Genomic DNA, 27,886 nt, shown 5'->3' with positions numbered 1-27,886 from the left:
CTCCTCCATTGTGGGTGCAGGAGGGACAGGAAGGCTGTTGGGGGGATCTGGGAAAATAAAGGGGCAAGACGTTGCAAGCAGGGGAAATGGCCCAAGCAAAGGCACGAAGGCATGAGGTTGCACAGGTGTGGGCAGCTGGGGATTCCAGACCTCGGAGAGCTTCTGAGTATGCTTTGTACCCTGCACATGCTGGGACCAAGCAGGCCAGGTTTATGCTCTATAAAGCCTCTTGATGCGGGTGTGTGGAGGCCGTTAAGCTAGCCTGGCTGAGCCATGCTGGAGGTGTGAACGGAGGCAGAATTGTGGAAGACATGGCAGCAGAAAGTTCAATGCCTGGCTGCGTTCAAGGAGGTGGGGTTGAGGACAAACCTAGGAGGCAATTCTCACAGATCAGGACCCAAGGCAAGGTAAGATTTTTCTGCTTCACAGAAATATGGTGAGGGGCTGGTATGTGAGGGGCTGGGACACAGCCCAGGGGCCAGTGGGATGCCAGCAGCTGGCCTCAGAGGTGCGGCAGGGCTAGAGCTCAGGTCTGGGAGCCACTGGCACATGGATGGACTTCCAGTCCATGGGAGAAGCTAGATTCCCAGAGAGAGTGGGATGAGAAGAAGAGAGCCCAGGTCCCAGGCCAGTGGTCTAAGAGGAGGAGTCCAGGGTGGTGGAAGAGGCAGAACTCTTCCTCTTGCAGAAAGCAGCAAGAAGATAGCCAAGTGACCCCACAGTTCCTTCAAAGTGCAAGGCTGTGTGGTTTGCCATTGGCCTCACGAACATGGCCACCCCCAAGTGTCTACAGAAGGAAAGGCAGGGCCCCTCTCTCCAGCAGTGCAGCTTCCCTAAGCGCTGGCCCAGGTTCCCCCAGGCCCCTGCCCTCTGACTCTGGCCAGGACATGCAAGGGGAGGCTTCGGTGACACACTCACCAGGAAGTCTTCTTCACAAAACACTTTGCCGTTGACAAAATAAAAGGCTTTTCCTCTCAGCTTCCGGCCTAAGGAAAAAATCACAAACACAGGGTAAAAAAGAAAAATTTTAATATGCAGTGGAAAAAGTGAAAAGTGAAAAGCAAAATCTTTAGGCAGAAATAAACAGGTAAAAACCGCCAACTGTCAATGACACTTTCCAGTTCCTAAAAGATGCCGTGGCCCTCGGCGAGAGGCAGGCAGGCTGAGGCCGGGAGGAAGGGTGCCCTGGCAGGTGCTAGTTGGCAAAAAGACTCAAGGGCTGACTTGGAAGTCATCCTACGCTCACCTTCCAGCACCTCCTATCTGCTTGGAAAGACGCCAGCAAAGCATTTGGTGGCAGGACAGCAGAGGCAACACAACGGGGCATCCAGGCAACAGTCTCTTGTGAAGATGCAGTTTCCCACAGGCATTTATGACAGTCACCTTGGACATGTGCTCCAGGACCATTGTGACCGCCTATCAGGAGAGTCCTATACATTGGTTAACTATTATTTTCCGATCTTTTTCTCACCTAAACTGTAGAAAACACACATTGTTGGAAGGATATTTTTGTTTTCTCTTGACCTAAAATGAGTAGGCGGGAGTGGGAAAAGTTCAAAGCACCCTGATTCCTTGGGTGGAACTCTTGCTTCCATAAGGCTAACACAGGCAAACATCCTTTATCAGTCCCTCTCATCTCTTATGGAAAACACAATGGGGCTGTGAGCTCAAGGTCAGCAGAGGCATCATTAGGGTGTCCCGGGATCCCCTACTTGGCAGTATTCACAGATCTGAGGGCATTTCCAGGGCCAGGCTCAACACATACTCAACAGGCAATGTGGGGGTTTCAGAAACTGAATGAACTCTCTGCAAAAAGTTAAACCAAGCCCTTTGGGGCCAGCCCACAAAATGAAAGTAAAATCATCATTGTCACAAACAGTGCCCGAGATACAGAGAAACCCGCCAGACGAACACTGGCTGCCCTCGCCTGGTGACGCCCACAGGAGGCAAAGCAGCGCAAGGCAGATAGCGACAAGACTGTCGAAGAACACTCCTCAGACCTCAGAGAGGACCCTGAAAGCATCAACGCAGCGGAAAAGGCATAAAAAAGGAAGTAACTTTAACTACAAATCCATCTTCTTTGCTGTGGTGGTCGTTGCTACCAGATCTAGTGTTGTCTGAATGTTTCCCCAGCCCTCCTGTTGGTTCCTGTAGGACTTTTTAATACTCTGAGTATATGCTGCATTCCTTGAAGATATAGCTAAGTCAGCTTCATACTTGGAGGGGAGGGCTTGGCAATACTCTAACAGAGTGCAGTACATGTTGAGTTAAAGAAAAAAGGAAGAGTAAGCCATGGATCAGAAGATGGCCAAAGCACATATAAAATGCTATTAGTATCTGGCGGGGCACAGTTGTTCATGCCTGCAGTCCCAGCATTTTGGGAGGCTGACACGGGAGGATCACTTGAGGTCAGGAGTTTGGGACCAGCCTGGCCAACATGGTGAAACTTCGTCTCTACAAAAGGTACAAAAATTGGCCAGGCACGGTGGCTCAAGCCTGTAGTGCCAGCACTTTGGGAGGCTGAGGCAGGTGGATCACCTGAGGTCAGGAGTTCGCGATCAGCCTGGCCAATGTGGTGAAACCCCATCTCTACTAAAAATACAAAAAAGAGCTGGGCAGGGTGGCATGCACCTGTAACCCCAGCTACTTGGGAGACTGAGGCAGGAGAATCGCCTGCACCTAGGAGGCAGAGGTTGCAGTGAGCCGAGATCGTGCCACTGCACTCCAGCCTGGGTGACAGAGGGAGACTCTGTCTCAAAAAAAAAAAAAAAAAAAAAAAAAAATTAGCCAGGCATGGTGCCACGCACTACTTGGGAGTCTGAGGCAGAAGAATCACTTGAACCCAGGAGGTGGAGATTGCAGTGAGTCAAGACTGGGCAACAGAGCAAGACTCTGTCTCAAAAATAAATAAATAAAATAAATTAAAATAGTATTAGTACCTAAGACACAAAGAACACCAATTAATAAGAAAAAGATAAATAATCCAATGGGGAAATGAGCAAAGGGCAGGAAGAGAAAGTGCATAGAATAGAAAACCTGTTATACCTTAGGAATAACCAGGATTATTAATCATAACCCCAATATCTATAATAAAAAGATGTTCTATTCTATCAACAATCAGGATAATGCAAACTAAAACCACAATGAGATTCTATCTCACTTTCATAGATCGGCAAAAATTACTAAATCTAATAGCATGTCTTGGAAGGTGTGGGACAAGAGGAGCCCTTTCACACTGGTGGGAGTATCATCAGCTGGGATGACTACTTGGGAACAATTTGTCAAGGGCCAATAGATCTGAAAATACACATAATCCACAAGACACTTCTAAGGTTGCCCCTTGAGAAGATTATCCAAATATGCATGAGGACAGACATGTATGGATGTTCACGGCAACGTTGTTATGGAAAAACTAGAAGCGTCTTCAGTGTTCACTAGATATGAGAATTGATAAATAGATGAAGAAACTGGAGCTGTATCTACTGGATGTGATACCAGACAGCAGTCAAAATGAAAGGGCTAGATCTATGCATATCATTATTAATTGAACTGAACACCAGTGCAAATAAGGCAAAATGCCTGAAGATATACCAATGATTGTATATGTGTAAGTTTGAGAGTGCGCACACACACATACACAAACTAGTACTGTTTTGTTTTTTTTTTTGAGACGGAGTCTCGCTGTGTTGCCAAGGCTGGAGTGCAGTGGCACGATCTTGGTTCACTGCAGCCTCTGCCTCCCAGGTTCAAGTGATTCTCCTGCCTCAGCCTCCCAAGCAACTGGGATTACAGGCACTCACCACCACACCCAGCTAATTTTTGTATTTTTAGTAGAGATGGTGGCCAGGCTGGTCTCGAACTCCTGACCTCAGGTGATCCACCCACCTTGGCCTCCCAAAGTGCTGGGATTACAGGTGTGAGCCACCATGCCCGGCCACAAACTAGTACGGTAAACTAGTACTGTATGTTTTTTATTGACAATAGTATATATGGTAACAGTAGGAAAATTTCAATTCATAATGGCAGCTGCCCTAGGGAAGGAAGGGAGAGGATGGGAAAAGGAATCAAGATGATTCCAATTTTTATATAATATTTTATTTCCTTCATAAAAATACAGAATCAAAGCTACAATGTAAAAATGTCTGTGCATTCTGGGTGATAGGTAAATAAGGATTATTTCCTATAGCACTTTCCAGTAGGGTTTAAAATACACACACAATTTTTATATATTTAATTTCCTTTATAAAAAATATCAAACCAAAACTATAATGTAAAAATGTCTGTGCATTCTGGGTGACAGGTAAATAAGGATTGTTTCCCATAGTACCTTCCAGTAGGTTTTACACGTGCACACACACACACACACACACACTTAGGTGAAACACCGTAAACGAAAAGGCAATAACAAACTAGAGCAAACATCTATACTGTATGACAGAAAAGGATGTAACTCTAATATGAAAATAACTCAAGTAACAGTCCTATATAAAAAATGGGTAAAGAATAGGCAGACAAACCACAAAATAAGTATGAATGATCAATAACTATAAAATAAAATCTTTAGCTTTCCTCATGATTTAAAAAATATTGCTGCCAGGCACAGGGGCTCACACCTGTAATTCCAACACTTTGGGAGGCCAAGGTGGGAGGATCACTTGAACCCAGGAGCTCAAGACCAGCCTAGGCAACACAGCAAGATCCCATCTCTACAAATAATAAAAAAGTTAGCTAGGTGTAGTGGGGCACGCCTGTAGTCCCAGCTACTTAGGAGGCTGAGCTAGGAGGATCACTTGTGCCTAGAGGTTGAGACTGCAGTGAGCTGAGATCACGTCTGTGCACGCCAGCCTGGGCGATAGAGTGAGACTCTGTCTCTCCAAAAACAAACAACAACAAAAAACCCTATGCTTTACCTATCAGACTAGCAAAGCTTAAAAAGAATGATAACCCCAGTGTTACTAATGACACAGACAAACAGATACTTGTTCACACTCTGCAAGGGATAGCAGAAGCTAAAACAAGCTCTTAGGAGAGAAATTTGGTATTAAATGTCAATGGAATTTACAAAGTTCAGATATTTTCTCCCCAAAAATTCTATTTCAGGAATTTATCCTAGTTCCAGAAATCGTCATCTCAGATTTATAATAGCTTGCTAAAAATGAGCATCAAATGTCCAATTCCTATTAAATGATAACCCATATACATGTTGGAATATTATGCAGCCATAAAAAGATTGTGTTTTCAAAAAAAATTTATTGACATGGAAAAATACTTAAAATATTTTAAAGGAAGTATGTAAGTATGTGGGTTACAGTTATGAACACACTCACATATATGATGACAAAATTATGTGTACACTCATACACATAAGATGTACACCAAATTTTAAGTCATTATCTTTGAGTGTAAGAAATAGGTGATTTTCAATTACCATTTTTTCCTGCAATAATCATGCATTATTTTTATAACCTGAAACAAAGTTTAATGGAGTAGGGGAATGTGGGTGGGGGTGCGTGGAAGGGATAATAGGACTTACATAGAAGGCCACAACTCTTTAGGTCTCCAAAGCTGCTCTCTTGTCCTCCCCTCAAAGTTACTGTTGCCCTCTCTTCTAGAAGGTCCCCATCCTTGAACGTTCGCAGTATTTTCTGACTCTGCTAAACTAGGGTACCAAGACTGTCTCCCTACAGCTGGGTGATCTCAGGGATCATCATTAGAACCCCCTTGACAGCCATGGAAATTAATTTCAGTTACTTAAACTTTCCTCTCTATAAAGGGACTCCAGAAAACTCGAAGTTTTAGAAAAGAAAATGAGAACTAACTAGAGTATCTTTCCCATATTTTTCCCACGTCGGACACCTACCTGGGTGACAGCTGATCTGCTGCCCTCTGTCCCTCCCAAGGAACAAGGTGACGAGGAACACAAACAACCCACCTGGCCGGGTGCGGTGGCTCACGCCTGTGATCCCAGCACTCTGGGAGGCTGAGGCTGTTGGACCACTTGAGGTCACGAGTTCGAGACCAGCCTGGCCAACATGGCGAAACCTCATCTCCACTAAAAATACAAAAATTAGCTTGGCATGGTGGCACGCGCCTATAATCCTAGCTACTTGGGAGGCCGCGGTAGGAGAATCGCTTGAACCTGGGAGGCGGAGGCTGCAGGAAGCTAAGATCGCGCCATTGCACTCCAGCCTGTATGACAGAGAGAGACTCCGTCTCGGGAAAAAAAAAAAAAAGACAGCCCACCTAAGAGAAGCTGCTCAACCAGTAAGCAAAACTATTCACACACTGTCTGATCACAAAGTCCAAATCTTTACTTGTGGAGCTCCCCAATTTCGCCTCTTCCTTCTCGGAATTCCCGCAGGGTAAACTCATTCCTCAAGAGAGGAAAGGAGGTGGGGCTGCAGTTGCGGATGGGGCCCCTAGAGGGAGCTAGGAGGCCACCAGGAAACGGTGCAGGACTTCCAGAGCTTAGGCTTCTGATCCAATGTATGGAGAACACAGCAAACAGCACTCTGGTTCCAGGAATGGGGTTAGCAAGTTCTAACGAATCTGAGCTGGAAATCAACGTTTTGTGTAATAGGGCGAAGATCACCTCTATTCCAAAAATCACAGAGGAAGATCATTGAACATGCAGAAGCACTGAACCCTCTAGTGTTAAGAAACAAATTAAACGAGAGCTTTTTCACCCAGGAGATCAACAAAGATTTTTTAAGTGTTTGTGATTGTTGTCACTGTATATTTTCATAAGCTACTGCTGAGAGTGTAAGATGATAAACTCTCCCTGGAAGGGAAACTTTAAAATGTTTATCTCTGACTCAGTGAGGTTATCTGAGACTTAGCTTTGGGAAAGAATTTTAAAAAGTGAATAAATATTTACTTAGATCCAAACTGGCAGCCTTAGAGGAATGGTTATATAAACCAGAGTACATATAAATGATGAAATGTTACATAGCTATTTAAAATGTCATTTAAATAGTGTTTTAGTCATATTGGAAAATGCTTATACTACAGAAGGATAGCATATATATATATATACATGTTTGGGGTTTTTTTGAGATGGAGCCCGACTCTGTCACCCAGGCTGGAGTGCAGTGGCGCAATCTGCAGCCTCAGCCTCCCAGGCTCAAGGAATGCTCCCACCTCGGCCTCCTGAGTAGATAGGGCTACAGGTGTGCACCACCACAACGGCCTAATTTTTGTATTTTTTGTAGAGACAGTGTTTCGCCATGTTGTCTAAGGCTGGTCAACAACTCCTGGGCTCAAGTGATCAGCCCATCTCAGGATTACAGGTGTGAACTACTGCATCCAGACTGAAAATACATTAACAAGTGAAAAAAGCAAACTTGACAAGTGTATTTATAGTACAATTCCATTTCAGTAATTTGCAGATACCATTGATATGCAAAAGGGAAAAAAACAAACAGTGGGTAACACTGGTAGAACAGTGAAACATCACTTTCTACTTTATATACTTTAATATTTTAAATTTTCTTTCTAGTATTAGGTACAGTGACAGATGGTATTAGAGAGAAATTTCACTTTACTTCACATATTTCTATATTAAATTTTTCTAGAAATATGTATAATATGAAAAACAATACTTTTAATTTTAAAAGAAAACCCTTATGTTATAATGTGAAAAGTAAAAAAGCAAGATTTAAAAATTGTGCATCTCAACTATATAAAGAAATTCAAAGAAAAAAAGACTGGAAAGGAAATCTGCCCATGAGTGGCAACGCCTCTGAGTGGACATATTTAGAATCTGCATGGTGAGGCCAGGCACGGTGGCTCATGCCTGTAATCCCAGCACTTTGAGAGGCCAAGGCAGGCAGATCGCCTGAAGTCGGGAGTTCAAGACCAGTCTGACCAACATGGAAAAGCCCCCTCTCTACTAAAAATACAAAATTAGCCTGGCATGGTGGTGCATGCCTATAGTCCCAGCTACTCAGGAGGCTGAGGCAGGAGAATCACTTGAACCCAAGGGGTGGAGGTTGCGGCGAGCTGAGATCACACCATTGCACTCCAGCCTGCAATGAGCAACATGAGCAAAACTCAGTCTCCAAAAAAAAACAACAACAAACAAACAAACAAACAAACAAAAAAGAATCTGCATGGTGGAGGGGATGGTTTATTTCCTAGTTGGTTGCTTCTATATACTTTCCTACACTTTCCCAAAGATTTACCAATGAGCAGGTATTGCTCCGATCATTTAAAAAATTGCCCAGCTGGCTAGATAAGTCCTCTTGCTGCCAGTTCCCACAGCTGAGAATTCCCATGTCTGGACACAGGAGGCCAGTACAGGGGGTTGGGGGACTACATCTGATTTTCCTTTATTCCAAATTTTAAAAAACTGAGACTCCCCCACTGACCTAAGAGGGTGGGGCTTAGTTTGCTCTGAAGAACTCACACTTCATTTTTCACTTCGGTTTTGAAAGACCACCTGAGGTTAGAAACTGGATAGTGTATCAAAATATATTTGTTTGTATTCTGAGTGGAAGAAAAGCCTAACATCTACTGATTGTCTTCTGTGGTCTAAGTACTATGTTTAGGGCTTTCACATATATTTTTAAATGCTTGAAAACTTTGCCACACAGGTTACTGCATCACCCCACCTTCTGACCCTGTACTGCCACATGCCTTTTACGGAAGAAACTCACAAAGTCATTTCCTACTCAAAGCCATCACCTACTCCAGGTTTCAGTGAGCGTAGAAAGGGTTCAGTAAAGAGTGAGGCACAAATAAAATACATCACATGTCAATGTCATGGAGCAGTACAAGGATACAGGAATTGATTATTTTTGGGAATCACTTGAAATCACACCCAAGGATTACTCCTAACTTTCTGGAGTAAAAATATGATACTTATGAATTACACATTATCGTTTTCATTTCATAAGTAAGGAAATTGAGGCTTACCCAGGTAGTAAGTGGGCAGGATGGGAACCCAGATTTGTCTGACTCTGAAGACTGTGCTTGTTCCACTGCACCATGAGGCCATGCAGCAGTATTTAATGCTTGTTGGATGCACACCTATATGCAGAATCCAGTTTCTCTCTTCTGCCAGGAAACGGGGCAGGCCTTTCTTTCTTTTTCCTTTTTTTTTTTTTTTTGAGACAGCATCTTGCTCTGTTGCCCAGGCCGGAGTGCAGTGGTACAATCATAGCTCACTGCAGCCTCGAACTACTGGTCTCAGCAATCCTCCCGCCTTGGCCTCCCAAAGCATTGAGATTACAGGTGTGAGTTACCATATCTGGCCGGAAAAGGGAATTTTCATTCAAACACTTTCTAGGTACTGGGCCTTTTACTTGCCTCATGTCTCACTTAAGTGTCATGAACAGTTCCGTAAAAACTCCTTGTGATGACAGGCATTTAGATGTAACTTGATAGCCTGTCTTCCACTTGGAGACAGGCTAAAGTTTGTATCTTTGGAGAAAGGGGGTTGCTGAGAGGAGGCTGAGGCCAGGTAGGAAACAGCAAGCAACCTGGTGCTGAGAAGCAGGGAGGCAGAAAAGGTATTCTCCAGGCTGAATCACCCCAGATTTGGCCAATGAAACAGACGCCAACTAACCTGAAAATTCCTGGAATCACTGCCACTGTCCTGAAAGTTCCAATCAAGAGCAGGATCCAGAATCCTCCTTATTGACATTTAAGCTAGAGCACCCAACCGCCACTAGGTGGTGCCAAACCACAGCCAGGACAAGGACAGGTTGAAGCAGCACAATTTACCCGAAGCCAGCCAGCCCTGGAGGCCTGCTTGAGTCATTTCATTAATCTTGCAATAATGTGCCCTGACGTTTGGGCAGTTGAAACTCACTTGTCGGCCGGGCGCGGTGGCTCACACCTGTAATCCCAGCACTTTGGGAGGCCAAGGTAGGCGGATCATGAGGTCAGGAGACCAAGACCATCCTGGCCAACATGGTGAAACCCCGTCCCTACTAAAAATACAAAAACCAGTTGGGTGTGGTGGTGCGTGCCTGTAATCCCAGCTACTCAGGAAGCTGACGCAGGAGAATCGCTTGAACCTGGGAGGCGGAGGGTGCAGTGAGCCGAGATTGCACCACTGCACTCCAGCCTGGCGACAGAGTGAGACTCCGTCTCAAAAAAAAAAAAAAAGAAAGAAAAAGAAAACTCACTTACTATATTATGGTTGAGTTACTGATGCTTTTTTTTTTTTCTGATGGAGAAACAAAAGCTAAAGAGGTTAAATTCACCTATGTAGCTAAAAGTTAAATAGAAAAGTTGAGATTCGAACCCAGGTCTCTCTTGTGCAAAGTCAACACTCTTTCCACCACACTATACTGTCTCTCTTGTTTTCTGTTCCAAAAGGAATATCTCTCAGACTAAGGGGAATGTCTTAGTCATTTTAGGCTGTTAGAACAAAATACCATAAACTGAGTAGCTTAAACAATAGACATTTATTTCTCACAGCTCTGGAGGTTGGAAGTCCAACATCAGGGTGCTAGTAGGGTCAGGTTCTTGGTGAGGATCCAGTTCCTGATTTACAGATGGCTGTCTTCCTGCTGTTTTCTCACATGGTGGAAAGGGAACTAACTACATCTCTGAGCTCTTCTTATAAGGACACTAATCCCATTCAGGAAGTATCCACTCTCATAACTTAATCACCTCCCAAAGACTCCACCTCCAAATACCATCATGTTGGGATTAGAGATTCAACATAAGGATTTTCGAGGGGGCAGTATAAACGTCCAGTCCTTCCAGGGAAGTAGATGGATTTCCTGGCATTCCCAATTAAACTTCCTTCTGCTCCCTTGAAGAGGCAAATTTCACTGTCCTCACTGACTTGTTATGGCGGCTCATACGTAGAGATGTAACACTAGGGAGCTGCTGCGGCTTTGGCAGAGCTAATAAGGACAGAGGACAAAATGGAATAGCCGAGGGATAAACACCAAAAACTTAGGTGGTTCTCAAACCTTAGCATGCTTCAGAACCACCAGGTGGGTTTGTTGAAACACAGACTGCTGACTTAGTAAGTGTGGGAAGGGGCCCGAGACTCTGCATTTCTAGTTAAGTTCCCTAGTGATGCTGATGGTGCTAGTCCAGGGACCACACTTTGAGAATCACCAAGTCAGACTATGCCTCAGGCTTGTCTCTGAACTGGCACTTCCATTTGATGCTGTTCATCTTGGTCAAAAATGCTAAGACCTAAACCATCCCTGAATAATCAGCATCAAACATAACACTGGGGGTGGGAGTGTCAGTGTTACATCTTTATAATTCTAGTTTCAGAATCGTCCTGCTTCCAGTAGAGGAATTCCCTCCACTAGGAAATAGCTGATGACAGTCACACTAAATATATACTCAATAGACCATTTTTACAATTTAGAAAACAGTAGTCAAAATGCTCTTTATTTTATTTATATCAGCCGTTTATAAAATATTGACTGATAGGCCGAGTGTGGTGTCTCATGCCTATAATCCCAGCACTTTGGGAGGCTGAGGCGGGCAGATCACTTGAGGTCAGGAGTTCGACACCAGCTTGGCCAACAGGGTGAAACCCCATCTCTACTAAAAATACAAAAATTAGCCAGGCCTGGTGGCATGAGCCTGTAATCCCGCTACTCAGGAGGCTGAGGCAGGAGAATCACTTGAACCCGGGTGGCAGAGGTTGCAGTGAGCTGAGATTGCACCATTGTACTCCAGCCTGGGTGACAGAGTGAGACCATGTCTTTAAAAAAAAAAAAAAAAATTGACTGATAAATGTGCAGACTCACAGAGAATCCACTCCAAAAAGACACTTCCCGTAGATGAAGTGAATGAATTTTTTCTTTTTCTTTTTTTTTTTTTTGAAACAGGGTCTTACTCTGTCACCCAGGCTGGAGTGCAGTGGTGCAATCTCCTCCTGGGCTAGAGCAATCCTCCCACCTCAGCCTTGAGTAGCTGGGAACACACGTGGATGCCACCATGACTGGCTAATTTTTTGTGTGTATTTTTAGTAGAGACGGGGTTTCACCATGTTGCCCAGGCTGGTCTCAAACTCCCGGGCTCAAGCTATCCACCTGCCTCAGCCTCCCACAGTGCTGGGATTACAGGTGTGAGCCACCTGCAGGCCGTGAATGAGTATTTTATATTTGCCTTCAAGCCATCTTCAGTTTAAAAGAGAAAAATGCATCTGATAAAGCCGGTGTAGTTTAACAAAGGAAACAAGAGTTAAGGACATCACAAAGAGAGGTCAGCCATTTAATCTGACAAAACTAAAACGTGCAATAATACTCACCACTCTTCCTTCCCTATAAAATAGAAATAAGCTATAACCTATTCTGGAAACATAACTGGTCCTTGGCGGTAAGACTCCACCACAAATTTCAGTTCCAAAATATCTCCCTGAGAAGTAAAAATGCAAGGGTTTCCCAACAATGAGAAGAGTTTCCGAGAAAAGAAAGTAAAAATCAGTAGTCACTTGGGTTGTTTTGATTGTACTGTCCCAGTTAGTGACTTCTACCTGTACTGTCCATGGTGGCTACTAGCCACATGTGGTTATTTATATAAGTTTAAATCAATTAAGATAACATAAAAAATTTAGCGCCAGGACTTGAACAAGTATATCTTGAGTACTTGATGGCCACTTGTGACTAGGGAAGCTTTAGAATATCTGCATCATTGCACAAAATTCTAACCAATCTACTTCTTCAAATAGCTTTTCTAGAATAGGTTCTTTTTTTTTTTTTGAGACAGTCTTGCTCCGTCGCTCAGGCTGGAGTGCAGTGGTGCAATCTTGGCTCACAGCAACCTCTGCCTTCTGGACTCAAGCCATCCTCCTGGCTCAGCCTCCTGAGTAGCTGGGACTACAGGCATGCACCATCACTCCCAGGTAGTTTTTGTATTTTTAGTAGAGATGGGGTTTCACCATGTTGGCCAGGTTGGTCTTGAATTCCTGACCTCAGGTGATCTGGCTGCCTCAGCCTCCCAAAGTGCTAGGATTACAGGTATAGGCCACAACACCCAGCCCCAGAATAGGTTAACTCTTAAAAGATATGGCTAAAAACAAATCAATTTGGTTTGGCTCAAGTGAAGGAGAGATCCAGCCTCGATTTTGCAGGCTTGCCAAGCCTCAGTAAGCCAAGGAGCACAGCAGAAAGGGGCAAAGTGGAAAAGCACTCAGGCTTGGGGTCCAACCTTGCCTTTGCCCCTCCCTGAAATGAGACCCTGGCTGTCACCCAAACCCTTCAGGTTCCCTGGTAAGGATAAAAGTGGGATCACAGTGGGGAACGCAGCCCAGTGCACCTCATACCAGGTATCTGGTGTGACTGTTGGCAGCATCCCTACCTGACCTTCCGTTTCCTCAAATGACACCCACCAGAGCTAAGAATCATAACCACCACCCTCTCTCCCTCCTCATCCAAATCCCCTACATCACTCCTTCCTTCTCAGTTTATCTGTGGCAAAGGGCTAGGTATGGGAGGCTTCTGTTTTTAATTTCCATCTGTCAGACTTATTATCTTGTAAAATACAATAATATAGAAAAATGAAACATAAAATCCAAGCCCCAACTGTAGTTATTATCCAATTCAACTGACACAAAACCACTCTGTCAAACTCTTAGGAAGGTCTCTAAACGTTCTCATCTGTTTCTCAGCCTTTGCTGGTGCTGGCCAAGGACCATGTTCTGAGCACTGCTGCCTCACGCTCCAATTCTCTTCTCACGTGCCACTCCAAAGTCTTTGTCTTATAGTTAGTTTTCCATTTCCCCTATTCCAGGCTATTATCGTCTGGATCAGAGATGAGAATACTGCACAGAGAGACAACCCAGAGATGTGCAGAGGGTCTCCTTTAAGTGTTCAGCAGAGCATGGATCAGCTCTTGCCTGTGAGGAAACTAACCAAAGTCAGAGGACAAACATCTGCAGGATTCGCAAGAACAGTGCCTGGCACCCACAAAAGCTGGAAACAGTGCCTATTCCCACCAGCCCTGAGAATGAGGAATAATAGAGCCCTAGACTGAGCTCTGCTTTGAATTCATCTAATAAATCATAAAAGCAAGACTAGAAAGAATCACTATTCCCAAATAATTTAACAGCATCCCAGAACAATGCTCAGAAGATTGAAAGAATACAATATCCAAGACTCAATAAGGTAAAGTTTACAATGTCTGGCAGCCAATCAAATATTCCCAGGCATGCAAAGAGGCAGGAAAGCACAACCCACAGGGAAGAGAATAATCAATCTATGGAAATCAACCCCGATCAGACACAGATATTAGAATTAGCAGAGAAGGACATTAAAAGCTATTGTTTCTATATTCCATATGTTGGAAATGTTAAGTAGCAACATGGAAAATATTTAAAAGGCTCAAACTGAGCTGCTAGAGATGAAAACCAAAATGTCTGAGATAAAGAATACATTGGCTGGCCGGGCATGGTGGCTCTCACCTGTAATGCCAGCAGTTAGGGAGGCCAAGGAAGGCGTATCACTTGAGGACAGGAGTTTGAGATCAGCCTGGCCAACATAGTAACACTCCACCTCTACTAAAAATACAAAAATTAGCCAGGCATGGTGGCTCATGCCTGAAATCCCAGCTACTTAGGAGGCTGACCCGTGAGAATTGCTGGAAGCTGGGAGGCGGAGGTTGCAGTGAGCCGAGATCACACCATTGCACTCCAGCCTGGGCAGCAGAGCAAGACTCTGTCTCAAAATAAATAACAGGCCGGGTGCGGTGGCTCACGCCTGTAATCCTAGCACTTTGGGAGGCCAAGGCGGGTGGATCACCTGAGGTCAGGAGTTTGAGACCAGCCTGGCCAACGTGGCAAAACCCTGTCTCTACTAAAAATACAAAAATTAGCCAGGCATGGTGGTGCATGCCTGTAATCCCAGCTACTTGGAAGGCTGAGGAAGGAGAATCGCTTGAACTCGGGAGGTGGAGGTTGCACTGAGCTGAGATCATGCCACTACACTCCAGCCTGCACAATGGGGGCAAGACTCCATCTTAAAAAAAATAAATAACCATCTGATCTTTGACAAACTTGACAAAAACAAGCAATGGAGAAAGGATTCCCTACTTAATGGTGCTGGGAAAACTGGCTAGCCATATGTAGAAAGCTGAAACTGGATCCCTTCCTTACACCTTACACAAAAATTAACTCAAGATGGATTAAGGACTTAAATGTAAGACCAAAAACCATAAAAACCCTAGAATAAAATCTAGGCAGTACCATTCAGGACACAGGCATAGGCAAGGACTTCATGACTAAAACACCAAAAGCAATGGCAACAAAAGCCAAAATAGACAAATGGGATCTAATTAAACTAAAGAGCTTCTGTACAGCAAAAGAAACTACCATCAGAGTGAACAGGCAACCTACAGAATGGGAGAAAATTTCTACAATCTACCCATCTGATAAAGGGCTAATATCCAGAATCTACAAAGAACTTAAACAAATTTACAAGAAAACAACAACTCCATCAAAAAGTGTGCAAAGGATATGAACAGACACTTCTCAAAAGAAGACATTTATGCAGCCAACAGACATATGAAAAAATGCTCATCATCACTGGTCATCAGAGAAATGCAAATCAAAACCACAATGAGATACCATCTCATGTCAGTTAGAATGGCGATTATTAAAAAGTCAGGAAACAACAGACGCTGGAGAGGATGTGGGAAACAGGAACGCTTTTACACTGTTGGTGGGAGTGTAAATTAGTTCAACCATTGTGGAAGACAGTGTGGCAATTCCTCAAGGATGTACAACTAGAAATACCATTTGACCCAGCCATCCCATTACTGGGCATATACCCAAAGGATTATAAATCATGCTGCTATAAAGACACATGCACACGTTATGTTTATTGCGGCACTATTCACAATAGCAAAGACTTGGAACCAACCCAAATATCCATCAATAATAGACTGGATAAAGAAAATGTGGCACATACACACCACGGAATGCTGTGCAGCCATAAAAAGGATGAGTTCATGTCCTTTTTGGGGACATGGATGAAGCTGGAAACCATCATTCTCAGCAAACTATCACAAGGACAGAAAACCAAACACCTCATGTTCTCACTCATAAGTGGGAGTTGAACAATCAGAACACGTGGACACAGGGAGGGGACATCACACACTGGGGCCTGTTGGGGGGGGTGGGGGGCTGGGGGAGGGATAGCATTAGGAGAAATACCTAATGTAAATGATGAGTTGATGGGTACAGCAAACCAACATGGCACATGTATACCTATGTAACAAAACTGCACATTGTGCACATGCACCCCAGAACTTAAAGTATAATTTTAAAAAAGATACATAAATAAATAACAAAAAGCTTTTTAAAAATTTTAGAAAAGAGAATACACTGGATGGGATTAATAGCAGATTACACCATGCAAGAGAAAACATTAGTGAATTTAAAGGTACAGCAATAGAAAATGTCCAAAATGAAATGAGAGGAAAAGAACTTTTTAAATAATGAAATGGGCATAAGTGAGCTCTGGGACAACTTCAAGATGCCTAAGATTGGAGTAATTGGAGTCCCTAGTGGATGGGGAGGAATGTGAAGAAATAGATTTGATGAAGACTGACTACAAACACACAGATCCAAGAAGCTCAACAAACCCCTAAGCACAAGAAACATGAAAAGCACACCAAGGATATCATAATCAAATTTCTCAAAATCAATGATGAAATCTTAAAAGCAGCCAGAATGGGGGAAAAACATGTCACATACAGAGAATAGAGATATCAGATTTCTCATTAAAAAAATATAAGGGAGAAAATAGTAAAAAAAAAAAAAAAACAAAACTTCAAGGAACTCAAAAAAGTATCAAGCTAGAATTCTATATCCAGCAATATATATATTTTATATATATAATTATATATAAAATATATGGTTATATATAAATATATCTATATAATTATATATATTTATATATATATATAATTTTTTTTTTTTTGAGACAGAGTCTCACTCTGTTGCCCAGGCTGGAGTGCAGTGGTGCAATCTCGGCTCACTGCAAGCTCTGCCTCCTGCGTTCACACCATTCTGCTGCCTCAGCCTCGCCAGTAGCTGGGACTACAGGCGCCCGCCACCACACCCGGCTAATTTTTTGTATTTTTAGTAGAGACGGGGTTTCACCATGTTAGTCAGGATGGTCTCGATCTTCTGACCTCATGACTGGCCCGTCTCGGCCTCCTAAAGTGCTGGGATTACAGGTGTAAGCCACCGCGCCCAGCCAAAAAAATATATTTTAAAATTAAAAATATGAAAGAAAGATAAATTCAGACATACAAAAGTTTAAAGAATTCATTACCAGATCAGCATATGAAAAAGAAAAAATGTTAAGAGAAGTCCCTCAAGCAGAAGGAAAAATGGTACCAGATGAAAACCTGAATCTAAACAAAGGGATGAGAAGGAGCAGAAATGGCAAATGCGAGGACAAGTGAGACTTTTTTCTTATTAGTTAAATCTCTTTAAAACATTTAGAAGAAAACAAGGACATGAATCTTTGTGACCTTGGGTCAGCCAATGTTTTCCTACAAAAAGCACCAAAACACTGGCAAAAAAAGAAAAAAAGCAGATAAATTCTACTGCATCAAAATTTAAAGCCTTTGTGCTGTAAACAATACCATCAAGAAAATGAAATGACAGTCCACAGAATGAAAGAAAATATTCCCAAACCCTTTATCTGACAGGAGATTTATATGTAAAATATACAAAGAACGATTAAGACTCAATAATAAAAAGACAATCCAAGTAAAAATGAGCAGGGAATTGAGAAGACATTTTTCCAAATAAGACATACCAATGGCCAATAAATGTATGAAAAGATGCTCAACATCATTAATCATCAGGAAAATGCAAATCAAAACCACAATGAGATCCAACTTCACACCAAATAGGATAGTTAGAATAAAAAAACTAGATAAGCCTAAGTGTTGGCAAGGATGTGGAAATACTGAAACTCTCATACATGGCTGGTGGGAATGTAACATGGTAGAGCTTCTTTAAGAAACAGGTCCTCAAAAGGTTAAACATAGTTACCATATGACCCAGCAATTTCATTCCTAATATTTACCCAAGAGAACGGAAATGATACATTCACATAAACACCTGCCTAGGAATGTTCATAGCAACATTATTTATAATAGCCAAAAATAAAAACAAGTTGTCTATCAACTGCTGAATGGATAAACAAAATATGGTACATCTATACAAGGGAATACTATTCAGCCATAAAAAAGGAATGAGATACTGATTCATACTACAATGTGGATGAACCTGGAATGCATGCTAAGTGAAAAAAGCCAGACACAGAAGATCATATATTATATGATTCCATTCATATGAAATATCCAGAATAGGCAAATCTATAGGGATAAGAAGATCAGTGGTTGCTTAGGGATGAGGGAAGGTGAGTAAGGAGGTGAAGTGATGAGTACCAGGTAATGGGGAAGTGTCACCTTTATTTATTCCAACATTTATTCTGTGTTCAGAATTATACTAAAGGTGCTGAAGGGTTATAAGGAGTAAAATCATGATCAGTTAAACCCTGTCCCTATTCTCCCAAAACTGATCACCTAGGGGGAGATAGAGATCCCTGCAAACAGTTTCAATCTAATCATAATTGAAAACACCATAGGACAGGCAAATGAACAAGGTACACATGGGACCCAAGATCAGGAGAGTCACAATGTAGATGGCAATGGAAGACACTGAAGGGAGAGTGATATTCACCTGGGTGGTGATGGAGGGTAAGGGTGACAAGGTACAGGGGTAGAAAAGGACAGGTGATGTGCAGTGTGGCCAGGGACTTCAGCACTTCAGGAGGCTGTGGGGCAGCGGAGGAGGGGGATAGTTAGAAAGAAAGAAGACAGGAAGGAAGTTAGAACTAATTTAAGGAAATGTCTTAAACACCAGGCAAAAGAACTGGACTACAATGTTAAGGCAAAAAGTAGCTGAAGGTCTCTGAGCTGTGGAGTGGCCTCCTCGCTGCTGTGCCCAGAGACCAGACTGGAGGTGACAGCAGTGATCCATGCAAGAGACAGAGACGCTCTGCCCAAAACAGGGCATATGGGACCCTGCTGGCATCCAAATGCCACCAATGGTGACCATTGCAGGGCTGCTGCTGATGTGGAGAGGCAGCTGTCACCCTGCCCCTGAACACAGGGAAGGGCCTGCATCCTCTGGCCAGGCATTGGATTTGCCAGACCCCCAGGCTGACCCGTGCCCTGCTATGCATCTGGTCCTTGAAAACCTGGCCACAGGATCCACACCCAGCCAGCCTCAGTACTCCTGGGAAGAGTCTGGGAGCTCCCATGGTAAGAGTTCACTTCCCCTTTAAACTTTAACTGGCAAGAAGGTTATGTTGGCTTTGAGTCATCAAATCAACAGGATCTTACGCAGCAGATGGTTATGAAGACTATGAAGCAATGAGGGAAAAGGCATATGATATATTTCTAAGTGGAAACAGCAGGGCATAAAAGCAAACATACACTGTGATGACAACCAGGCAAAAACGTCTATGTAGGTACAGCATATATTTTTGGGGGTTCTTTTTGGTATTGAATTATAGGTGATTTTCTTCTCCCATATACATTTTTTGACAATGTGACTACATTGACTTGGTGATGTATAAAATATCAAAAACAAGAAACTTCATGAATAATTTCCTACTAATAAGTGAACTCTGGCTAAGATTTAGAGGCCAGGCATTGTGGCTTGCACTTGTAATTCCAGCACTTTGAGAGGCCAAGGCGGGAGGATCACTTGAGCCCAGGAATTTGAGACCAATCTGGGCAACGTAGTGGGACTCCATCTCTACAAAAATTAATTTCAAAAAAATTAGCCAGGGGACTAAAGGGACTGAGGTGGGAGGATCACTTTAGCCCATGAGGCAGAGGTTGCAGTGAGCCATAATGCAACACTGCACTCCAGCCTGAATGGCAGAGTGAGACTGTTCTCAAAAAAAAAAAAAGATTTAGGAACAAGAGGCTTTATATGCAGTCCAATACAGTAGCCACAAGCTGTATATGGCTACTAAAATAAATTTAAACTTTAATTAATTAAAATGAAATAAAATGGAAAATGCAGTTCCATAGTCACACTAGCCACATTTCAAGTGCTCAAGAGCCCCAGGTGGCCAGTAGCTACTGTGTTAGATGGTGCAGGTCTATAGGTCAGAGAGAGGCCAGAGGACTGAAGTCCACATGAAGGTCAAGTGGGCTGGTGGTGAGGCCCACTGCAGGGCCACAGCCAAGTTCCCAGCTAACTTCATCACAATCCCCCAGGATGCTCCCCCTGCACACACAGATCTCAGAAATCAGGATCTCTGCAGGCAGAGGCAGAGGTCGGCACTGCAACAGGCCCCTTGTGATGGCGACTGACACACAGTGAGGGGTGAAGGCCATGGATATGGTGGCAAGCATATACACAGTGGCCACCTGCCCCTGGGCACGAACACACTTCCCCACTCACCAGCTGGACAACCGCTCTGAGACCCCATGACCTCTTGTGTAAGATGAGTGTGGCTGGAAGGCAAGCAAGGGACACAAGAAGACAGCCACGTGCAGCTTGTGGCTACTGTATTGGACTGCATATAACGCCTCTGGTTCCTAAATCTTTTTCTTTTTTTTTTTTTGAGACAGAGTCTCGCTCTGTCACTCAGGCTAGAGTGCAGTGGCACGATCACGGCTCACTGCAATAAATGCAATAAATGCTCCACAGACAGCAGCTTGTATTACACTGGCTTACAGGCATGGATCCACTGATGGGCAACTATGGGTGCAAACAAAACTGTCGGTGAAAGGAGGAGAGAGGTGGGAAGGGAAAGCGAAGGAGAAGGAAGCTGAAGGGGCCAGAGCCAGGGGCAGAAATGTAAGAGAACAGCTGAGAGACACATGAAGAAGGGATACCCTCAGTGAGATGAGAGGGCCACAGAAACCTGAGGAGTGCCTACAATGCCAGAATACAGTCAGGCCTAGGTAAAAGAGTTTACTCCCTAACCCAGGACTCTGGCTCTGAGATGAGGCACTGCGGTGCAACATCTTCCTGCTAATTACGGTGTGATGCTCGTGGCGTACTGGAGTGCTCTTCATTCTCCTCTTCGACTTGAGAAGACAGGTGACACCCTGGGCACCGCCAAGTATCACCCTTGGTCTGGGACTACCACGGGGGAAAGGTACAGACTTCCAACAACAACCAGACATGTGCAATATCAGGAGCTTAGGATGCAGACGTGGCCACATAAGGTATAGGTTACACCAAAGTTAGCCTCTACAATATACTGCAAAACCTCTCAGACTGTGTTCAGACGATAGGAACAAAGGAATCTAATGGTCTCCCCTGTCAGGGACTTCCTGGCCTCTGACTGAACCAGCAGAGTCTGACCTGGGAAACCAGGTTTGGCCCCAACTCCAGTGCACTAGCAGAACTAGGCTTGCAGGAGACGGACACAAGAGACCCTTTGATAACCAAAGTAAGCGGCCCCTCCACTCTCTTCCGATCCCTGCAGCCCTCTGGCCAGCTCCAGCCTATTTTGGTTGCTTCCTGATCTTTCCCGTGCCCACTGATTTCCTTTAGCATCTGCCCACTCTTCCTTTCTCACATTCTTGATCTTCAGCTTTTTCCTTAGGTCCTGCTGACTCATTCAGCTCATACAGAACTGCTGAATATGATGAGAAACATTCGGACAATTCGACAGCTCAGAAACTCAGGGATTAAAGCCCTTAGTCCATTTCTCTACTATGGGTGCATCCCACGATTGAATTCTACCTCCCCTATTCCCAGCCCCAGGCCACTCTCCTGCACTCACAACTCGAGGGTGGCCAAAAATCCAGTCTCTGTTGTCACACAACCCCAAGGCAGCGGCTGAACCTGAAAAGTCAAGGCAAGGCCCCATGGCTACAGCCGGGCTCCTGTCTTTGGCAAATACTCTCTCTAAGCAAAGGTAATTTAATACAGTGGCTAACAGCAAGAGCTGTGGATCCACAGGTCTTGGGTTCAAGTGCTGACCACACCACTTAACAGTGACGTAACCAACCACAAACTAAACTCTCCAAGCCTCAATCTGTACATCTTAAGTTGAGAGTAATAATAATAATGAACGTTGAACTCACTGAATTGTTACAGGATTTAGTGTGCCGCCATGGATGGAGGAGGGCTATGTGGTGTCAGGCCCACGGTAAGCTAGAAAGCTTACCTAAAATTATCTATAAATATCGCAGTGACTATTTTACAGAAGCAGACCTGCATGAATTAAAGGAAGACCTCCCTAGTTCAGGCTTAACTAATTCAAAATGTGTAAGCATTTTCAGGGGCTGGGTTGACGAGGTCATTTACAAAGTCAACAAAAAAGGGAAAGGATTTCAGATGCAGTATTTAGACTTTGTAAGAAAAACAAAATAGCTGGCAAGAACCCTCCAGTCCTTCAGAGGCGAACTAACTGGTGAGTCAATCACCAAGGACTTATTCATTCGCTAAGAACCTCTGTTCCACAACACTAGGCTTGGTCCTAATTGTTTTATTTATCTCAAGTAACAAAATGGCATTTTGTGAGTGTTCTAGATGCAGGCTTTTTATTACTAAGAAAGGCTTTCTTCCAACTGGGTCTCAACAAGTGAGATTTTACTATAAATCCCATTCGCAATCTTCAACAGGCATGGACATTCGGTTTTTGGAAGGTGAAATGAGCAATGGTATATAATCTTAGTTTTGCTTTTTCTCCCCACTAAGGCATGGCTGGCAGGTCACAGTGCATCTTACACCCAGCAATATAAACACCACTGCAATTCATTCTGGCCTTGACTTACACATCCCAGCACCATCCCAGGTGGACCCCGTCTGGCCCTCTTCAGCCTTCCACTGAGCTCGGACCTGCACTAGGCGTAATTTCTGTCAACTGTGGGACTGGCTGCTTCCCAGCTTCCATCCCCAAGGTGGGCACCCCCCTGCTCCATGGGCTTCTGGCGGGGAGAGTATATTTACCTAGTCCATCATTTTCCATCTCATATCATCGGAAAACTAATAGGAATCATGACACTAACATGGCAAGTAGGATGGAATTTGTTTAGTCTGTGAAATGAACATCTTAGTTTTTAAACCTCAATCTGCCTGGAGTGAGGACACAGGACCTTGCCTACTTCTCCCTCACAGACCATTCTTTTTTTTTTTTTTTGAGACAGAGTCTCGCCCTGTCGCCCAGGATGGAGTACAGTGGCGCAATCTTGGCTCACTGAAAACTCCGCCTCCTGGGTTCAAGTGATTCTCCTGCCTCAGCCCCCCAAATAGCTAGTATTATAGGCATGTGCCACCACACCCGGTTAATTTTTGTATTTTTAGTAGAGATGGGGTTTTGCCACGTTGCCCAGGCTGGTCTCAAACTCCTGACCTCAAGTGATCTACCCGCCTCAACCTCCCAAAGTGCTGGGATTACAGATTGAGCCACCACGCCTGGCCTCCCAGACTATTCTTGAAGGTGCCGAGAAGTCCACTCAACCCCACAAGTCAGCATGTTGTTCCTCCTCTCATGCTGCTGCTTCTGAGGCACAGGTGGGAGCCAGCCTCCCTCAGACAGGCCACTTGACATGTAAGTAGACACAGCTGTCAACAAAGGCCACTCCTGTCCTCTCCACAGACCTCCCTCCCACTCCAGGGTGTGCCAACAGCTTCCTGAGAGCGTCCAGTGCCAGTGGGGGGGCATGGCCGCCTGGGGTGGGCAGAGCCTGAGGAGGGAGGAGGGAGACCCACAGCACTCATCTCCACGGCAACCAAACATTCCCAGCCCAAGGAGCACAGCAAGGAAGAAGGGAACTTGAACAAACCACACAAACGCCCACACCACAACCTGATGCTTACTGCTGGAACGAGCACCAAGGAAACAATCCCACAGAAGGAAGGAAAGATGCTGCATGAAGACGCTGGCTGGGGCTGTGTGTAACAACCTGCAAACCAGCCATTAACCGTGGCACGACTCATCCATCACCATGTAACTTAAAATTATTATTATGAACTATGACATGACGTTAAATTGAAAAGGATACAACATTGTTTATATACTATGATCGCAACTCTAAAAAATGTGTATAAACTTGGAGAAAAACTGGCAAGGAAAACATAAAAGTGACAGTAGCTGAGCTACAATGCTAACATAACAGGTTTCTGTCTTTAAAATTTTCTTTGCAGCGGCCAGATGTGGTGGCTCATGCCTATAATCCTAGCACTTTGGGACGCCAAGGCAGACAGACTGCTTGAGCCCAGGAGTTCGAGACCAGCCTGGGCAACATAGCAAGACCCTGTCTCTACAAAAAATAATAAAAAATAGCTGAACATGGTAGGTGCATGTCTGTAATCCCAGCTACTCAGGAGGCTGAGGTAGGAGGATCGCCTGAGCCCAGGAGTTCAAGGCTGCAGTGAGCTGTGATCACACCATTGCACTCCAGCTTGTACGACAGAGCAAGACCCTGTCTCAAAAAGAAAAAAAAAAAAAGATACAATTTTCTCACAGCTTTCCCCATTGCTGCTTCTCATCAGCAGATGGGGAAATGTTCATATCCGTGTAAGGGAACCTGCCATGGTGCCTGGGAGAACTGCACATAGCCATGTATGCAAAGGTTTGCCTGAATCTTGGTGGAACACCTTGTAGGCTTCCAGAACATAAAAAGATGCACGGCTGTCTCTCATTCACCTCCCTATTCCCCCAGGAGCCTGTCACCAGACAGTGTCTCATCTCTAATGAGGTATGGGGATTTCTGCCTGCCTCTCAGAACAGAGCTGTGGGCTCTGAGACCACTTAGCTGCAGTCTAAAATTGCTTCTCAAAATCCCACTTGTGTGGCAGTCATCAGCCCCTTTTGCTTCAGTGTCATCCTCTTCAGTGTATGGGACAAGGACCCAGGAAGATGGTACCTTTGACACATTCTTTGTGTTGCCTATGTAAGTAACAAACTGCATAAAGTAACAGTGGCTTGTTGTATCTTTACCAAACTAGTCAGGCCCTGGACTTGCCCTGTAAATGTGTGTGAGCTTAATGGTATCCCAATACTATGTTTTAATGCAGTATCAATGGACCTCAAGAAGTATGTGTATATACCAACAGATACCTCCATATGCCATATGCTATATATATATAAAAAATATAAATAAAATAAAATATATATAAATATATATAAAATCTGGCTTTACATACTATATATAGTGTTTTAAACTAGATTTTCATAAATGAAATGGGAAAATAGAAAAGATACATATACAAATATGTTCAGAAATACACACACTCACCAGACTCTATCAATAACCAAGATAAGATAAAGAACAAAGAAAACACACTTATTTTTGTTTGACTAGGTAGAAATAAACCAGAGGAGGGAGAACCAGAAAAACAAGGAAGTACAGGTGAGCATAGATTCAAGAGGTCTGGATTCCGTGCCAGCTCCATAGCCAGGTTTTTGACCTTGAGAAATTCTCTTTCCCTGTCTGCCCCCATTTTCTCTTCTAAGAAGGAGGGGATGCCCTAGATGCACCCAGACCCCCAGCTGTGCCGTCTCCGTGGTGTTGAGGCTCACAGAGACACACTCAGGACCTGCAGAGCTGAGACATAGAGCTCCCGGGTGCCGCCTCCTGCTGAAAGCTGAGGTAAAGGGCAGCAATCTGGTAACTGAAAAAAGACAAGTCACCTCCAGTGTCTAAGAGAAGCCGCTGAGACACATGCCCAGTCTCCAACATTCCAACTGCTCTTTGGAACTGGAGAGGAAGTGGGACATTCACACAGCAGGAGGGTGTGCAGCCCCAGGGCAAACAGCAATGCCCCTGCACTCACTTTTTGACAAAATCCGAATCCTCATTCCTTCAGCAACTCTGTTCTAGGGCCTGGTTTGCTGGCAATAGATCCACAGAGAGTGCGGTTCACCGTCTATGTAATAACACCAACAAGGGTTGGGCGTGGTGGCTCGCGCTTGTAATTTCAGCACTTTGGAAGGCCAAGGCAGGCAGATCACCTGAGGTCAGGAGTTCAAGACCAGCCTGGCCAACATGGTGAAACCCTGTCTCTACGAAAAATACAAAAATTAGCCGGGCCTGGTGGTACATGCCTGTAGTTCCAGCTACTTAGGAGGCTGAGAGGCAGGAGAATCGCTTGAACCCGGGAGGCAGAGGTTGCAGTGGGCTGAGATCATGCCACTGCACTCCAGCCTGGGCAACAGAGTGAGATCCGTCTTAAAAACAAAACAAAACAACAAAAACAAAAAAAACAACAAGAAAGCAGAGTGCACCAAATTCAGGAGAAGTCTCTTCCTGCTAAGGAAACAGGGAAGGCTTCCTGGAAGAGAAGGCATTTGAGCTGAGTCATAAGACTGGACAGAGAAATGTATTAAGTGAATGGGGAGAGGCTATTCTAGATAACAATGTGATCAGAGGCATGGAAGTGAAAAAGAGAAATTCAGTTTGACTGGAATAGGAAACAGGAAGTGATAAGACAGGGACAAGACCACAAAGGCCTTCAATGCTAGACCAATCAAAAACCCAAACCAGGTCTGTCTTCCTTAAGTGTCTGTGCTTGTCACAATTTGAAGAAAGAGAAACTCAATCCATTAAGAAATAAACAGCCACTGTAGCAGCCATGGGTGGAACCCACAGACTCATCTGCAGTGGGCTGAATGTCTATGTCCCCCTAAAATTCCTATGTTAAAATCCTAACCTCTGGCCGGGCATGGTGGCTCACGCCTGTAATCCCAGCATTTTGGGAAGCTGAGGCGGGTAGATCACCTGAGGTCAGGACTTCGAGACCAGCCTGACCAACATGAAGAAACCCTGTCTCTACTAAAAATACAAAAATTAGCCAGGTTTGGTGGCGCATGGCTGTAATCCCAGCTACTTGGGAGGCTGAGGCAGGAGAATCGCTTGAACCCAGGAGGCGGAGGTTGCGGTAAGCCGAGACTGCGCCACTGCACTCCAGCCTGGGCAATAAGAGCAAAACTCCATCTCAAAAAAAGAAAAAAAATCCTAACCTCCAAGGTGATGGGATTAGGGGGTAGGGCCTTTGGGAGGTGATTCTCATGAGGTGGAACCCTCAGGAATGGGATTAGTGCCCTTATAAAGGAGATCCCAGAGAGCTCCCCTTCTACCATATGAGTGCCCGGGAAGTGGGCCCTCAACAGACACCTCATCTGCCAGCACCTTGATCTTGGACTTTCCAGCCTCTAGAACTGTGAGAAATACATTTCTATTGTTTATAAGCCAACCAGTGTATGGTACTTTGTTATAACAGTCCAAACAGACTAAGACGCTCATCAATTGGTTTTCCCTCACCAACAGCTTCCCTAATTCAAACGGTAACTGCTTGAGGTGGAAAACAGCCTCTCCTTAATATTTATTTTCTTTTTCCTGAAAAATAGAGCAAGTATTGAGAAACTGTTGCAGGAGTCAAAGGTCAAAGATAAATTGTAAACAAAGATCTGATACAAGCAGCCAACAAACATGAAAAAAATGCTCAAGGGTCAGGTGTGGTGGCTTATGCCAGTAATCCCAGCCCTGTGGGAGGCTGAGGTGGGAGGGTCACCAGAAGTCAGGAGCTCGAGACCAGCCTAGGCAACACAGCGAGACCTCTGTCTCTACAAAAATTTTAAAACATTAGCTGGGCATGGTGGCAAATGCCTGCAGTCCCAGCTACTCAGAAGCTAAGGCAGAAGGGTTGCTTGAGTTCAAGGCTGCAGTGAGCTACAATTACATCATGGCACTCCAGCCTGGATGACACAGTGAGACTCCATCTCAAAACAAAACAAACCTCCACATCATTAATCATCAAAGAAATGCAAATCAAAACCACAAAATGGCCATTATTAAAAAGTCAAAAAGTAGATGTTGGCAAGGCTATAGAGAAAAGGCAATGCTTATACACGGTTGGTGGGAGTGTAAATTAGTTCCGCCACTGTGGAAAACAGTTAGG

General features: G+C 44.3%; 1 protein-coding gene across 2 annotated transcripts in view; it reads right to left on the bottom strand.

Moving 5' to 3' along the window:
* The window catches only part of LIMD1 (LIM domain containing 1), an 87,257-nt gene that overhangs the window by 14,526 nt on the left and 44,845 nt on the right, over positions 1-27,886 (bottom strand). For both annotated transcript variants that reach the window (XM_055382178.2, XM_019024067.4), the window contains exon 3: positions 919-986. In XM_055382178.2, the coding sequence (XP_055238153.1) occupies positions 919-986 (68 nt within the window). The remainder of the gene's footprint in view (positions 1-918; positions 987-27,886) is intronic.

This window comes from Gorilla gorilla, chromosome 2 (genome assembly GCF_029281585.2).
Source record: "Gorilla gorilla gorilla isolate KB3781 chromosome 2, NHGRI_mGorGor1-v2.1_pri, whole genome shotgun sequence".
In the NCBI taxonomy this organism is placed as follows: domain Eukaryota; kingdom Metazoa; phylum Chordata; class Mammalia; order Primates; family Hominidae; genus Gorilla; species Gorilla gorilla.
This window is presented reverse-complemented; position numbering and strand designations above follow the sequence as displayed.